A 17,825-nucleotide genomic window follows, 5' to 3' on the forward strand; every position below is an offset into this window, starting at 1 on the left:
AGATTGCGAATGTTCGTCAGCAGCAGGCAAAACTCAGGCATGAAAGGATGCTGAAGTAAAGCTAGAAACTGTACAAAAAGAAGAGTACAAACAAGGTGCAGTCGGAAAAACTACAGAAAGAGGTGACAGTTAGAGCTGAGCTCAAACAAAACAGATAAGCAAAACTAAGAGCAGATAAAATGACAAACTGCAGGAGAGGCAGCAAGTCTCCGTTCCACGTCAAAGAGCTCTGTCCAATAAAAGAAGTGAAATGCCACCATGGAATAGAGTTGGCCGTTATAAAAGCCAGTGTTGCTCAAAAGTGAAGAGGTGGAGTGGAGTAATGATGGTGATAAACGGTGATTCTGTTGCTCACATCTCCGGAAACCCGCTCTCGAGGTTTCATAACCGACCGTTGTTGTTCGGCATGCCAACGGCTCAGCCTAAGAGTCCATCTCGGCTTTGGAAGCCTAGGATCTCAGGGCTCAGGAGACGGTCAGATCAAGGTCAGTGTCACGGCAGGAGACCCATGTGTCGTCAGGAGAGTTGGGAGATTCGAGATCTTTGAGATCTTCTGGCACAGAGCTCAAAAAAAGCGACGTAATGGACTTCTAACACCGTAAACCAGCCAGTTGTTTGTTATGTCTCCCCGCTCACTGGGAAAATGGAGACACCTTTTGCTGCCACATACGCGCAGGAGAGAGGGGAGCTGGGGGGACTTTGGGGTTCTAACATTTAACTGTAATTCATTCTTTGGGACACTCCTCTGTTTTCGTGGATGTTTATGAAGAAAAAGCATTTCAGGAAGTATATTGTATACATTACTCTGATATTAAATTGAACCTTTGAAACAGTTCTTCAGGAGGTCAAAGAAGACCACGATTCAGACAAAGAGAGAATTTCCTTGGGGCTCTAGTTGCAAGTAGACAAGACTGGAGCACTACAGTTCAGTTGCAAAATGAGGCAGTGACATTCAAAATGGACACTGGGGCAGATATCACAGCCATCCGCGAATGTCTGTTACAAAACTGGCAAAGAAATCAGGCATTACACTAAATCCAACAAAGAGAATGCTCATGGGGTCAGTGAAACATAAGCCCAGTATGAAAGGAATGTTTACTAATTCCATCTGTAAAAATAAGAAACTGTTAAAAGAGGATCTCTATGTTATTCAGAATCTCTTCTCATCAATACTGGGATGGCAGACAATTGCGAAGCTGAACCTCATCGTAAGGTTGGATTCACTAAAGAACGTTCAGTGGCAGAAGTGCACAGAGTTGTTCACAGGCCAGGGGATACTGAAAGCAGAGTACCTTACCCGACTGAGGCCAGGAGTGATGCCCTACTCTCTGCCCACAGTGAGGTGTATACCAGTCCCATTGATAAACAAAGGGGTCAAAGGTGAACGAGACAGCAAAGGCACTGGACATCAGTAAATGGACCTACTGACTGGTGTGTAGGAATTGTTCTTGTTCCTAAGCCCGATGGTACGGTGAGGATCTGTGTTGATCTAACAAAATTGAATAGTGCAGTGGGGCGGGTTAAGTTTATTCTGCCCTCTATTGATCACACATTGAGTATGCTGGCTGGAGCAAAGTTCTTCACCAAAATAGATGAAAACTCAGGGTTCCAGCAGATCTGTTTAGCTCCTGAGTCACAGAAGCTCACAACCTTAATCACACCATACGAATATATACTCCGTTTTGGTAACTCTGAATGGTTTCAGAAGAGGATGAACCAAATTCTGGAGGGACTGGAAGGAGTAGACTGCCATATGAACAATATATTCATCTTTGGAGGCTCAAGTGAGGAACATTTCAAGGTGCCTTGGAGAAACTGAAACAGGGAGGAATCACCCCAAACCCAGAGCCGGTGGCAGAGTTAAGCTGGCGTTACACAGTGACTCCTTTGCTTGCATCTTCGGAAACAGCTCTATTTCCATCCTTAATATCCTTATTTTCCCCTTTCAGGGTTCTTATGAAGACCCTGACCTAGAGTTACATGCTGACTTCGGTTCTTTGCGGGAATGGGACCCGTTCTCAGGGTTTCATAACCGGCCGCTGTTCGGCAGGCTAAGGGTTTAGCCTGAGAGTCTCGCTTGTATTTGGAAGCCTATGAGCTCGGGGCTCTGGAGACGAGCAGATCGAGGGTCAGTATCACAACAGGAGACCTGTGTGTCGTCAGGGGAGTTGGGATATCTGTGGCTGTGTTCCTGGAGACCCGGGATCTTTGCGATCTTCAGGCACAGAGCTCGAAAAAAGCAATGTAATGGACTTTTAACATTGTAAACCAGCGAGTTGTTTGTTATGTCTCCCTGCTCGCTGGGAAAATGGAGTCACCTCTTTCCCCCTTATTAGGGACAGAGCGAATCTGTGGTATGTTGAATGTCAGTGTGAAACGCCAAGTCTTTGGGGTAACTGAAAGTCTGTGCCTTTGCTATTGCTTTGCTCACGCTTAAGTGTGATGCTTGTTTTTTTTTGCCAGTGGAGGGAGGGGGGATTGTTGCTTGCTGCCGCTTACACGTGGGAGGGGGGAGCTGGGGGAGACTTTGGGGTTCTCATGTTTGGGGCATGGATGTTTCATGGATGTTTGTGAAGAAAAAGCATTTCCGGATGTACATTGTATACATTTCTCTGACATTAAATTGAAACTTTGAACCATTGCACAAAAAAAACACAGATATGCAGATTTGGAGAAACACGGATCTGCAGATTTGGAGAAACACGGATCTGCAGATTTGGAGGGAGTGCAACCAGACTCAGACAAACTGGCAGGAGCTCAGAACATGGAAGAACCTATGAATGTATCAGTGACCCGCAGTTTCCTAGGCACAGTAATTCCAGCTGGGGAAGTTCATTCCAGATTTGACAGAGAAATCAAAGCCACCTAGTGACCTCCTCTCTGAGGGAAATGTTTGAACCTGGGACACACCACAGGAGAAGTCGTTCTCTTCACTTAAAGCAGAGCTTATCTGTCTGCCAATATTGGCATTCTTTGATCCAAACAAAGCAACCAAGGTCTCAGCAGATGCCTCATCCTTTGGCCTAGGGGGAGTGCTCATGCCAAACTGCAGTGGTGTATGGAAACCGGTGGCAGATGCATCAAGAGCACTGACTCCTACTGAACAGCATCATGCCCAAATCGAGAAGGAGATGCTGGCTCTCGTGTGGACTTGTGAATGCTTCAGCTGCTACTTGATAAACACCAAATTCCTACTTGAAACAGGCCACAAGCCACTTGTCAGCCTCCTCAGCTCAAAACACTTGGATGACTTACCTCCACGTCTGCAAAGATTCAGAATGAGTTTCATGCAATACTGTTATGACATTGAACATGTCCCTGGCAAATCTTTCACAACACCAGACACTCTGTCAAGGATGCCATGTTAATGTGAGTGGATGGAAGCTGACTGCACCTCATGGAAGACATCAACATCTTCTTAGCTCAGGTACAGTATCTCAAAGTTTCCTGCACCACAGAGTAAATTCGAACTGAATTGAAAAGGGACCAAATCTGCAGCAAGGTAATGCAATACTGTGAGCTTGGATGGCCAGCTGTTCAAAAAGGAGCTCATGAACTCAGACCTTACTGGCTTGAAAGAGACACACTCACCACTCTTGATGGTTTGCTGCTAAAAGGCAATGGACTCATCATTTCTGCTTCTATGCTCACCAAAGTCATCAGTCAAATCTACCAGGAAATCAAAGCATCGAAAAACGTGGCCGAAGAACAAGGCAGTCCATGTGGTGGCCTGGTCTGAGCACACAGCTCAGAGATTATGTAAATCAATCCAGAAAAATGCTCAAAATCACACTGAGCCTCTCTGTCCCACAGAATTCCCAGACTTCCCATGGCAAATTGCAAACACGGGTATTTTTGAGCCAAAAAGAGACAAATATCTTCTAAACGTGAATTACTACTCATGGGATGTTGAGGTGTCCGAGCTGTCATCTACAACTTTAGCAGCATTTATTCAGCACCTGAAAGTTGTATTCACTCGCCATGGAATACCAGTGACACTTGTGTCTGACAATAGTCCATAATTCAGCTGCTCAGAATTGAAAGCCTTTGATTGGGACCATGAGTTCAAACACCAGACAAGCAGTCCACCTTACCTACAGAAAAATGAAGAAGTGGAAAGAGCTGTGCAAACTGTTAAAAGGCAAAGGCCCCCACAAAGCACTGCTAGCTCTCGCTCTTCACCTCTTGCGATGACTACAGTCCATCAGAGCTGTCAATGGGGCAGAGACTGAGAACAAGCCTGTCTGTTCTTCCTTCCCTTCTCCACTTTACTTACCAGACTTAGACAAAGTGAGAAACTTTGAGACAACACAGTGTGAGAAAATGAAGAACATGCATGATCTCTGACATGGAGCAAAAACTGTCGCTGCTCAGGAGTGGTGAAGCTGTTTGGGTTTCAGACCAATTTACCAAAGGAACAATAATTCGGCAGCACATCACCAGGTGAAATCTAGCAGAACAGACATGTGTTTATGTGCCTTCAAAGTCCATGAAAGGTAGAGAAAGAAATAGAGTGGCCTAAGCCTTATGACGATGATCACTTACCAGAAGCGGATGCACCTGTCCAAGAATCTCCATTCACTCCAACTCATCCAGGAACCTATACTAGATCAGTTGTTTATCTGTCCCACCACAGAGATATACTCTTATATCTAATATCTTAGGGCAAGTGACGAAAGGGGCAGAATAATCCTTTCATTCTGCTGGAGTGTTCAGGTACCTACCCTGACATGCATTAGAATTAGTGTTTTTAAAAAAGAGTTCTAATGTTGAAAACATTTCTCAAAATGAGAGCTGTTCTTAAAAAAAGTTAATTGTGGAGAAAAGAGGAGGAAAACAAAAAGAGAAAAAGACAGTTATGATGTTGGCAATTATTTATATGTTTATATAAGGAGCATAAGTTACATGTTATGGGTAAAATGAACTGAATCGCTCAATTTCAGTTAGGATAATTTCAATGGAGTTCTCTAAACAAGAGGGGAATACCTAGTTTTTCTTTTTTTTTCAAGAAGGGGAGATGTAGTGCTAGTTAATAGTGTTACTCGTGTGTCACTCAGTTAGCCACTCCCACCTGGGAGGAGTTCACATACTGTACAAGCAATTAAGCTCAGTCAAGTATCCTGCACGCTGGCATCCTGGTGTGCTTTGCACCATCCCTCAGTAACAAACACAACACTACCAGCCTGCCTGGGCTGTATAACACTGGCTTCTAACAATAAAGCTTCTTGCAGACTACTTCCAAACTCTCAGGGGACCCTCTCAAGGAAAGCTGACAGTAACAATGGTTTGATGTTAGTCCTGACGAAGGGTCTCGGCCTGAAACGTCGACTGCGCCTCTTCCTATAGATGCTGCCTGGCCTGCTGCGTTCACCAGCAACTTTGATGTGTGTTGTTTGATATTCATAATCATCTTTGATATGCCAGCACAGCCTTTGTTTGATTGAGGATCAAGATGTTGCAGATCAAGACTTTAAACCCAGTACAAACACATGGTCTGCAGGACAGCAGTTCCTCAAACTTTATTGTGCACAAGGAGAACAGCGTGGTCCTCAACACAAAACTGTTCTGAAGTTTCAACAAAGAAATGCCATTTTTGTACTGACATTAACCAGCAGATACAGATATTGAGCAATTGGTTACCTTGTGTGTGTTCAAATTCCTTATTTTCAGAATCAATCACTAATCGCACGATGGCAAATCAGGTATTAACGACTAATAGAATCTATGCATTAAAGGATAATAATATTTCAGATTTAGTAAAGTAACAGCAATCCTACATTTGCATCTTTATCTTGTCTCAGTATGCCCTGCTGGTCCCCTGCTGGGTAAAGGGAAACTATGCTCTTCAAAGAACTTTCTATCCTGGGCTGACTGTACATGATCTGTAGACTACCCTTGCCCTGAACACTATCTGAAAACTACACTTGCCCCGCACACTATCTCTTGCCCTGCACAATATCTGTAGACTACCTTTGCTCTGCACACTATCTGTAGACTACTCTTGCCCTGCACACTACCTGTGGACTACTCTTGCCCTGCACAGTATCTGTAGACGACGCTTGCCAAGCACACTATCCGTTGACTACCCTTGCCCTGCACACTATCTGTAGACTACCTTTGCTCTGCACACCATTTGTAGACCACCCTTGCTCTGCACATTATCTGTAGACAACTCTTGCCCTGCACACTATCTGAAGACTAGTTTTGCCCTGCACACTATCTGAAGCCTACCTTTGCCCTGCACACTATCTGTAGACTACCCTTGCCCTGCACACTATCTGTAGACTACCCATGCCCTGCACACTATCTGTAGACTACTCCAGCCCTGCACACTATCTGTTGACTACACTTGCCTGCACACTATCTGCAGATTACTCTTGCCCTACACACTATCTGCAGACTACCCTTGCCCTGCACACTATCTGTAGACTACTCTAGCCCTGCACAGTATCTGTAGACGACGCTTGCCCCGCACACTATCCGTAGACTACCCATGCCCTGCACACTATCCGTTGACTACCCATGCCCTGCACACTATCTGTAGACTGCCCTTGCCCTGCACACTATCCGTTGACTACCCTTGCCCTGCACACTATCTGTAGACTACTCTTGCCCTGCACACTATCTGTAAACTACCTTTGCTCTGCACACCATTTGTAGACTACCCTTGCCCTGCACATTATCTGTAGACAACTCTTGCCCTGCACACTATCTGTAGACTACTCTTGCCCTGCACACTATCTGAAGACTAGTTTTGCCCTGCACACTATATGAAGCCTACCTTTGCCCTGCACACTATCTGTAGACTACCCTTGCCCTGCACACTATCTGTTGACTACACTTGCCTGCACACTATCTGCAGATTACTCTTGCTCTACACACTATCTGTAAACGACCTTTGTTCTGCACACTATCTATAGACTACCCTTGCCCTGCACACTATCTGCAGACTACCCTTGCCCTGCACACTATCTGTAGACTACTCTAGCCCTGCACAGTATCTGTGGACGACGCTTGCCCCGCACACTATCTGTAGACTACCCATGCCCTGCACATTATCTGTAGACTACCCATGCCCTGCACACTATCTGTAGACTACTCTTGCCCTGCACACTATCTGGAAACTACCTTTGCCCTGCACACTATCTGTAGACTATCCTTGCCCTGCACACTATCTGTAGACTACTCTAGCCCTGCACACTATCTGAAAACTAGCTTTGCCCTGCACACTATCTGCAGATTACTCTTGCCCTACACACTATCTGTAAACTACCTTTGTTCTGCACACTATCTATAGACTACCCTTGTCCTGCACATTATCTGTAGACTGCCCTTGCCCTGCACACTATCTGTAGACTACCCTTTCCCTGCACACTATCTGTAGACTGCCCTTGCGCTGCACACTATCTGTAGACTACTCTTGCCCTGCACACTATCTGTAAACTACCGTTGCTCTGCACACCATTTGTAGACTACCCTTACCCTGCACATTCTCTGTAGACAACTCTTGCCCTGCACACTATCTGTAGACTACTCTTGCCCTGCACACTATCTGAAGACTACCTTTGCTCTGCACACCATTTGCAGACTACCCTTGCCCTGCACATTATCTGTAGACAACTCTTGCCCGGCACACTATCTGAAGACTAGCTTTGCCCTGCACACTATCTGTAGACTACCCTTGCCCTGCACACTATCTGTAGACTACCCTTGCCCTGCACACTATCTGTAGACTACTCTTGCCCTGCACACTATCTGTAAACTACCTTTGCTCTGCACACCATTTGTAGACTACCCTTGCCCTGCACACTATCTGTAGACTACCTTTGCCCTGCACACTATCTGTAGACTACCCTTGCCCTGCACACTATCTATAGACTACCCTTGCCCTGCACATTATCTGTAGACAACTCTTCCCTGCACACTATCTGTAGACTACTTTTGCCCCGCACAGTATCTGTAGACGACGCTTGCCCCGCACACTATCTGTAGACTACCCATGCCCTGCACACTATCTGTAGACTACTCTTGCCCTGCACACTATCTGTAGACTACCTTTGCCCTGCACACTATCTGTAGACTACTCTTGCCCTGCACACTATCTGTAGACTACCTTTGCCCTGCACACTATCTGTAGACTACCCTTGCCCTGCACACTATCTATAGACTACCCTTGCCCTGCACATTATCTGTAGACAACTCTTCCCTGCACACTATCTGTAGACTACTTTTGCCCCGCACAGTATCTGTAGACGACGCTTGCCCCGCACACTCTCTGTAGACTACCCATGCCCTGCACACTATCTGTAGACTACCTTTGCCCTGCACACTATCTGTAGACTACCCTTGCCCTGCACACTATCTGTAGACTACTCTTGCCCTGCACACTATCTTTAGACTACTCTTGCCCTGCACACTATCTTTAGACTACCCTTGCCCTGCACACTATCTGTAGACTACTCTTGCCCTGCACACTATCTGTAAACTACCTTTGCTCTGCACACCATCTGTAGACTACCCTTGCCCTGCACATTATCTGTAGACAACTCTTTCCCTGCACACTATCTGTACACTACTCTTGCCCTGCACACTATCTGTAGACTCCCCTTGCCCTGCACATTATCTGTAGACTACTTTTGCCCTGCACAGTATCTGTAGACGACGCTTGCCCCGCACACTATCTGTAGACTACCCATGCCCTGCACACTATCTGTAGACTACTCTTGCCCTGCACACTATCTGCAGATTACTCTTGCCCTACACACTATGTGTAAACTACCTTTGTTCTGCACACTATCTATAGACTACCCTTGTCCTGCACATTATCTGTGGACTACCCTTGCCCTGCACATTATCTGTAGACTACTCCAGCCCTGCACATGATCTGTAAACTACACTTGCCCAGCACACTATCTGTAAACTACCTTTGCTCTGCACACCATTTGTAGACTACCCTTACCCTGCACATTCTCTGTAGACAACTCTTGCCCTGCACACTATCTGTAGACAACTCTTGCCCTGCACACTATCTGTAGACGACTCTTGCCCTGCACACTATCTGTAGACTACCCTTGCCCTGCACACTATCTGAAGACTACCTTTGCCCTGCACACTATCTGTAGACTACCCTTGCCCTGCACACTATCTGTAGACTACTCTAGCCCTGCACATTATCTGTAAACTACCATTGTTCTGCACACTATCTATAGACTACCCTTGTCCTGCAAATTATCTGTAGACTACCCTTGCCCTGCACATTACCTGTAGACTACTTTTGCCCTGCACACTATCTGTAGATGACGCTTGCGTTGCACACTATCTGTGGACTACCCATGCCCTGCACACTATCTGTAGACTACTCTTGCTGGTATATTACCTGAACCCTTTGCCTTGCTGCAGCTGGCACAACACACACACACACACACACACAAAAAAAAACACACACCCCTTAGTAATCGGCCAAATAAACTTTCTTTGCTCTGGTTCCAAAGGAAATACATTCTGTCTTATATATGGAGACAAAAACTATACACGGAACTCCAGCTGTGGACTCATAAACTCACTGTAAGTGCTAATGAAAACTTTCCTACTGTAGAGGATGTCCCAAATCTCCATCCTAATTATTTGCTGTACCCCATGCAGACTTTTTGTGCAGATCCCTTTGCACCACAACATTGTGCAGTCTCAACCCATTTAGAAATTTGCCTTTTCATTCTTTATCACTCACTGAACCTATTTCTATCCCTCAGCTGGCTCTTGTTGCCTTCCTCACAACTTGCTAACCGACTTATCTTTGTAAAAACAGCAACCATTATTCCAGTACACACAGTCCCTTCATCCAAATCATCAGTGAAGGTTGTAAACAATCAAACCCTATGGCATCCCTGTACTTATTGAATGTCAATCTAAAAATGATCCATTTATCCCAAACTTTTTATTAATCAGTCTCATATCATGCTCCCTAATTTATAGATCTCATGTATGGAACTCTGACTTCATGCAAATTTTCCCATAAATTTTAAAGCATTTTTCAAGACAGGAAAGTTAGTTATAGAAATGCAAACATCTTTAGGAGTTCTAGAACAGGGATGGTGGCTTCTTATTTCAATAGACAATCAATCTTCAATAAAAAGGTCTTTATATGTAATCTCATATGCTAATCTCACAGATACAGGACTTCAAGTGTTCATGTTAATTTACCCTTATTGAAATTGTTAATTTCTAACTTTTATATTGAAAAAAAATTGTTTATAGACAGATCTTGGGAATGGAAATCTTACCTGCCTATTTATTTATTCCTAACCTCATCTTGTGCGGTAACCTTATATCTACCACCTTATTTCAAGTTCCTTGGTGTCAAGATCTCTGAGGATCTAACCTGGTGTCAACATTTTGATACAGCTATTAAGAAGGAAAGGCAGTGGCTATATTTCATTAGGAGTTTGAAGAGGTTTGGTTTGTTACCTAAAACACTTGAAAACTTCTATACATGTACCATGGGGAGCATTCTGACAGGCTGCATCACTGACTGGTATGGGGTGGGGGGGTGGGTGGGAATTGCTAATGCACAGGACCAAAAGTAGCTACGGGAAGTTGTAAAATAAGTCAGCTCCATCTTGGGTACTTGCCTCTGTGGTTTCCAAGACATCTTCAAGGAGCGTTGCCTCAGAAAGGCGACATCCATTATTAAGGATGCTCATCACCCAGGACATGCCCTCTTCTCATTATTACCATCAGGAAGGAGGTACAGGAGCCTGAAGACCACACTCAGTGATTCAGGATCAGCTTCTTCCCCGAAATGGACTTTGAACCCATGAACACTACCTCACTTTTTTTATATATTATTTCAGTTTTGCACTATTTTTAATTTAAATATACATACATATATGCTTACTTTATTGAATTACTTTATTATTTTTTCCTTCTACATTACCATGTATTGCATTGAAATGCTGCTACTGAGTTAACAAATTTCACGACACATGCCAGTGATAATAAACCTGATTCTCATTGTGATTACTGAGTGGTTTCTGGAACCAATTATATAAAACCGCAAGACGTAGAAGTATAATTTATCCATTCGGCCTATCGAGTCTGATCCACCATTTCATCATGGCTGATCCAATTTTCCTCTTAACCCCTTTCTCTGACCTTCTCCCCATAACCTTGCATGCCCTGACTAATTAAAAAGCTATCATCTTTTGCCTTAAATATACCAAATGACCTGACCTGCACAGTTGCCCGTGGCAAAGAATTCCACAGATTCACCACTCTCTAGCTGAAGATATTCCTCTCATCTCTGTTCTAAATGGATGTCCCTCTATTCTGAGACTGTGCCCTCTAATCTTAGACTCCCCCACAGAAGGAAATATCCTCTCCACATCCTCTCTATCTAGGCCTTTCACCATTCAATAAGTTCCAATGGGATCCCCCCATCCTCGTTCTTCTAAATTCCAATAAGTACAGGCCCAGAGCCAACAAACACTCCTCATATGACAACCCTTTCATTCACGGAATCATTCTCATGAACCTCCTCTGAACCCTCTCCAATGTTGGCACATCCTTTCTAAGATAAGGACCCCAAATCTGTTGACAATAGTCGAAGTGAGGCCTCAGCAGTACCTTATAAAGCCTCATCATTACATCCTTGATTTTATATTCTTATCCTCTCAAAATGAATGTTAATTTTGCATTTGTCTTCCTCACTAATGACTCAACTTGCAAGATAACCTTTAGAGAATCCTACACAAGGACTCTCAAGTCCCTTTGCACCTCAGATCTTTGAATTTTCTGCCATTAAGTAGATACACTTCTCAACACTATATTCCATCTGCCACTTCTTTGCCCATTCTCTTAATCCGTCTAAGTCCTTCTACAGACTCCCTGCTTCCTTGGCACTATTTTAACAATCAACTCCAACATCTTCCCAACCACTGACATCAGGCCAACTGGTCTATAATTTCTTTTCTTTTGCCTCTCTCCCTTCTAGAAGAGTGCAGTGATTTTTTCAATTTTCCATTTCTCTGGAACCGTGCCAGATTCCAGTGATTCTTGAAAGATCATTACTCATGCCTCCACAATCGCTTCACCTATCTCTTTTAGAACCTTGGGGTGTTGTTCATCATGGTGCAGGTGACCTATCTACATTCAAACCTTTCAGTTTCCCAAGCACCTTCTCCCAAGTAATAAGAACTACACTCACTTCTGCCCCCTGACACTCTCAAACTGCCGGCATACTGCTAGTGCCTTCCACTGTGAAGGCAGATACACATATACTTATTCAGTTCATCCACTATTGCCTGGTCCCCTATTACAACCTCTCCAGCATAATTTTCCAGTGGTTGGATATCTCCTCTTGCCTCTTTTGCTCTTTATATATCTGAAAAAGATTTTAGTATCCTCTTTTATATTATTGGCTAGTTTACCTTCATATTTCATCTTTTCCCTCCTTATGGTATCTTTAGTTGCCTTCTTGTTGGATTTTAAAAGTTTCCAATCCTCTAATATCCCATTAATTTTTGATCTATCATATGCCCTCTCTTTTGCTTTTCTTGTCAGCCATAGTTGCCTCATCCTCCCTTTAGAATAATTCATCTTTGGGATGTATCTATCCTGCGCCTTCTGAATTCCTCCCAGAAACTCCAGCCATTGTTTTTCTGCCATCTGTTAGTGACCCCTTCCAATCAACTTTGGCCATCTCCTCTCTCATGTCTCTATAATTTCCTTTACTCCACTGTAATAATGATATATTTGACTTTAGCATCTCCCTCGGAGCTCTGCCTCCTAAGAGTTCCTTTCCCTTTAGCTCCCTAATCAAATCTGGTTCATTACACACCCAGTGCAGGTTAGCCTTTTCCCTAATAGGTTCAATCACAAGCTGCTCTAAAAGGAGCATAGGCATTCTACAAATTCTTTCTCTGGGGATCCTGCATCAACCTGATTTTCCCAATCTACCGGCATATTGAAACACTACATGTCTATCATAACATTGCCCTTTTGACATGTTTTTTCTATCTCCCATTGTAATTTGTAGCCCACATCCTGGCTACTGTTTGGAGGCCTGGATATAACTCTCATCAAGGTCTTTTCACCCTTGCAGTTTCTTAACTCCACCCACAAAGATTCTACATCTTCCTATCACATGTCACCTCTTTCTAAGGATTTGATTTCTTTTTTTCCAACAGAGCCACACGACCCCCTCTGTCTACCTGCCTATCTTTTCAATACAAAGTGTATCGTTGGATACATCACATCTACTTGTTACCCTTTATCCACCCTGTTTGATACATTTCTAGAGAACGCTGACAAATTGGTCAAACACAATTTTCTTTCCATTGAATCATTTGCTTAAAAGTGTTATTTTTTTAATGCCCTGCTGTTGCTTCCTAAATATTCAACTCCAGCATCTCCCCAATGACAGAGGTTAGACTAATTGGCCTAATTAACACTAACACTCATTCAAACACACGTACACACACAGCACGCACAAAGAAAACAGAATATACTTAATCCAATATATAAAGCCAAAGTAGACATAGCACAGATAAGACACAGATGAACAGCACATACACAACATGTATATACAGAATCACAAAGAGACCCCACCTGCATATGTACAGTAAACAAACAATTCTCATAATTGCATATCCTCAGTTCATACAGCAACACACACACATACACCTCAACATTCGTCATTCAAGCTTACATACACAGAGTTTACAGACGCATAAACACGTACAGTGCCTCGGAACACCCGCAATAACCGTACCTGTACCCTGGCCTCGATCAGGTCCAATCTTAGCGCCAGGGCCTCTCTCATAAAGATGTCTGGATACTGTGTCGCCTTGAATGCTTTCTCCAGTTCTTCCAGCTGCCAGCTGCTGTAGTTAGCCCGTGCTCGCCTCTGCTTTACCGGTTTTGACTCATCTGCACAGGGAGAGCGACAAAAGGCTTCTGTCCACACACTCAGATTGTAAAGATGCATCTTTACAACTCACTAACAGAGCATGCTCAATGTGACAAGTGTTCAATGCAGAGAAATTGTAAAGACCCAAGTGCTGCTGGTTTAATTGTAACACCAATGTTTTAGTCATGGAGATGGTCTAACAACAAGGGTAGCTTGTCTGACCATACATCTAATCGCAGGTACTTCACTGAAGTGGCAACCATATTTGATATAAATACACCGTTAACTGAGAAAAGAATTAGACTAAATACACCCTTAACTGAGAAAAGAGTTAGACCTTGGCTAGGAAAGAGTTTGGCTACAAGCACTGTACACACAATGGCAGCCCCTCACTGCATCTCTTTACCCCAGTCCGCCTGCACTAAAACCCATAGGATTAAATGCCAGTGGGGGGGGGGGGGGCGACAGTAACAAGTGCATTGAGACCCTGATCCAAGGATGAAACTGTATCCCAAGGACACATCCAGAGGGATGACAGACTAGTCAGGGCATGAAAACACATAAACCTGACTTTAAAGAGGAGCCAAAAACAATCAAAGCCTGCAATGGGAATTCAGAGAGTTTTATACATTCAGAGTGAAGGAGGAGACTATTTGGCCCATCATCTCAATTCCAACCCAAAAAAATGACTAATCCCATTTCCCTACACTCTGTTTCTAGTCCTGAAGGTTGTGGCTCCTTGGATGCTCATTCTATGCCTCCTCTGGTTCTTCCTCCACCACCACTCTGGGCAAAGAGTTCCAGAGTACCAGCATCCTCAGGGGAAATGACACTCGGAGCTCCCTCCAGTCCTACAACTAACTGGTGTCTCTCAGTCACTGACCTCCCTGCTGAGGGAAATGTATCCTGTCTAGTTATCTAAATCTCAAGTAATTGTATACATTCTGATTAAATCACACTTGTCAGGGCCTTGCATATTCCAGAGAAAATAATCCCCGACCAGAACACCTCTCTTCATCAGTAAAATTTTCCAACATTGCCATCATCTTCATAAATCAGAGAGGAACAGCACCTCTGACTCTGCCTGGGTGGCCTACAAGTGGGTAGCATAAACACTGAATTCCCCAACTTCCAACAAGTGTTCCCTCCTCTCTCCTTTTTCTCTCTGCTCCTGATTCCTTTCCCAATCCGTTCCATCTGCCCGTCACCCACATACTCCTCCCACGGGTTTCCATCTATGCTCACCTTCCTCTCCTGTAAGATTTTGTCATCTTCAGCCCTCCGTCTCTCCATCGATCACCTGCCAGCTCTTGCTTCCTTCCTCCCTTATCAAACTACCTACCTTCCCTCTCATTTCAGTCCAGATGAAAGGTCTCAACCCGAAAGGGTGACTGCCCATTTCTCTCCATAGATGCTGCCTGACTTGTTGAGTTCCTCCAGTAATTTGTGTTGCTCCACATTCCAGAATTGGGAGACTCTTGCATCTTCATACATGTCCTCATCTCCATCCAGGGATCTGTAGTATATTTCATGTGGAGTTGTGACCAGTAGTCCCGCAACTGTACCGGCTAATGTTTTTTTACAATGATAGAGTTATCGAACCATGCCTCTCAGAAACAGGACTTCCAGCCCATCAAATCCATGCTGACCATCAACCACCCATTTACTTAATCCAGTGATATTCCCCCACATTCCCAACAGTCCTCCTCAAATTCTATGCTCTTGGGGAAACTTACAGAGGCCAATTAGCCTAGCAACCCACGTGCCTTAGGGAGAGGGAGGAGGAGGAGGGAGAAGGAGAGGGAAGAGGAGGGAGAGGGAGGAGGAGGGAGAAGGAGCAGGAGGAAGGAGAAGGAGGAGGAGGAAGAGGGAAAGGGAGGGAGGAGGAAAAGGGAAAGTGAGGGAGGAGGAGGAGGGACAAGGAGAGGAAGGAGGTGGCGAGGGAGAGGGAGAGGGAGGATCTCCTGGAGGTAACCCACACGGTCATGAGGAGAATGCGCAAACTCCAGGATTGAACCCAGGTCACTGGACCTGTGAGGTAGCAGCCCTTATCACTGAAGTACAGAGCCGCCCTGGTTCAAGAGTGATAAAAGTGCATCCAAACATCTTTGTCATCTGCATGTTCTCACTGATACGAGGTCTCATCTAGACATCTCAGTCATGCGTTGTTTATCCTGTATTCCCTTACCTACTTGACCCTCACATGCCCAAGTCCATCAACTCACACTTCCCTGGATAGGATTGCCTTGAATTCTACTGTGTTCACCAGCTATGTACCATGCTGACCTCATTTAGATGCCAGTTAATCGCAACTACCAGACTTTAGTTAAAATCATTCACACAGTGGATGCTTTATTAGGCATCTCCTATACCTAACAAAGCAGCCACTGAGAGTATGTTTATGGTCTTCTGCTGCCGTAGCCCATCCACTTTGTGGGTCATGGGTTGTGCATTCAGAGATGTTCTTCTGCACACCCATGTTGTAACATGTGCTTATTTGTGTTACTTACACCTTCCTGTCAGCTTGAACCAGTCCAGCCCTTCTCCTCTGATTACTCTCATTAACAAGGTGTTTCCACCTACAGAATTGCCCCTCGCTGGATGTTTTTTGCACCACTCTCTGTAAACTCTAGAGACTGTTGTGTGTGAAAATTAACCACCCCATCTGGCATCAACAATCATTCCACACTTAGGTCGCATTTCTTCTCCATTCTAATGTTTAGTCTGAATGATAACCAGACCTCTTGACCATGTCTGCATGCTTTTATGTATTGAGTTGGTGCTACATGATTGGCTGATTAGATATTTGCATTAACGAGCAGGTGTACCTAATACAGTGGCCACTGAGTGCAGATCTATCCCATGTTAAGCAATCGACTTAGCACTGAATCCAACTGCTCACTTCCATGTTCCAAGTCACTAATTCATCCATCATTTGGGATTGTGCTTTCTGCTACAAGTTACAGATTTTGGATCCAATTTATCAGTTTTTTTCTTGAATTCTATGATTTTTTTTATCATCTGTTGGTTGGGACTTTGTCAAGAACATTCCCAAAGTAAATACAGAAGAGACCAACTAGAGGTATGGTGCTGACCTCTGGAGCTTGCATGTTCTCTCCTGGTTGCTCGGGGTTTCCTTCTACATTCCATAAACATGCTCATCGAAAGATTAAGTTACTCTTAGTGTCGGTGAGTGCCAGGAGAATTAGGATAGGATATGGGACATGAGAGAGAATGCATTACTGGAATATGAGGAAAGAAAGAGAGGGAATAAGGAGCTAATGGGATTGTTCTTTGCAGGCTGGGAGGTATCCGATGAGCAAATCAGCCTCTGCCATTATTGTTGTAAGATATAGAGAAGACAAATGTGCTGGCCTCAACAACCTTGCTTATTACATTGCTAAATAGAAACCCTGCTGGAATTAAATAGGTTTAAAGGGCATAGGTAACAATTAAAATAATAAACCCATGAAAGATCCAGTGAAAGTGAAGAATAAGTACCCAAAGATAAATTATTTATGAACCACATAAAATAAACCATATTAGAAGTAAAAAAAAACTTTAACTCTCCAACAAGTTAAAAGCTAACCCAACATTACCAAAAATAAATTGCAAAACAAAAAATAAATACACAGAGAGAAACATAATTAAAATTTAGACACATTAAAGAAAATGATCAGGAAACAAAATAATGTGGAAACATTGAAGAAGCAAAATATTAATTACATAAAAGAATAACATTAAAAATATAAAACAGTTAAAACACAGACATCAATAAAGTATAAAACTGATCCAACAGTTAGACCAGGAAATTAAATATGAAGCAGGCATGATTATGAAGTATCAAGTTGATAATGCACATGGGAAAATACATTTTATACATTGAACAATAAATTAAACATGAATTTTAAAATATCCT

General features: G+C 43.7%; 1 protein-coding gene across 1 annotated transcript in view; it reads right to left on the bottom strand.

Annotated features, from left to right (window-relative positions):
* Nucleotides 1-17,825, bottom strand: part of si:dkey-43p13.5 (homeobox protein unc-4) — a 29,316-nt gene that overhangs the window by 4,011 nt on the left and 7,480 nt on the right. Inside the window, exon 2 of the mRNA XM_063059551.1 lies at nucleotides 13,769-13,926. Within this exon, the coding sequence (XP_062915621.1) occupies nucleotides 13,769-13,926 (158 nt within the window). The remainder of the gene's footprint in view (nucleotides 1-13,768; nucleotides 13,927-17,825) is intronic.

The sequence above is a fragment of the Mobula hypostoma genome, chromosome 9, assembly GCF_963921235.1.
Source record: "Mobula hypostoma chromosome 9, sMobHyp1.1, whole genome shotgun sequence".
Lineage (NCBI taxonomy): Eukaryota > Metazoa > Chordata > Chondrichthyes > Myliobatiformes > Myliobatidae > Mobula > Mobula hypostoma.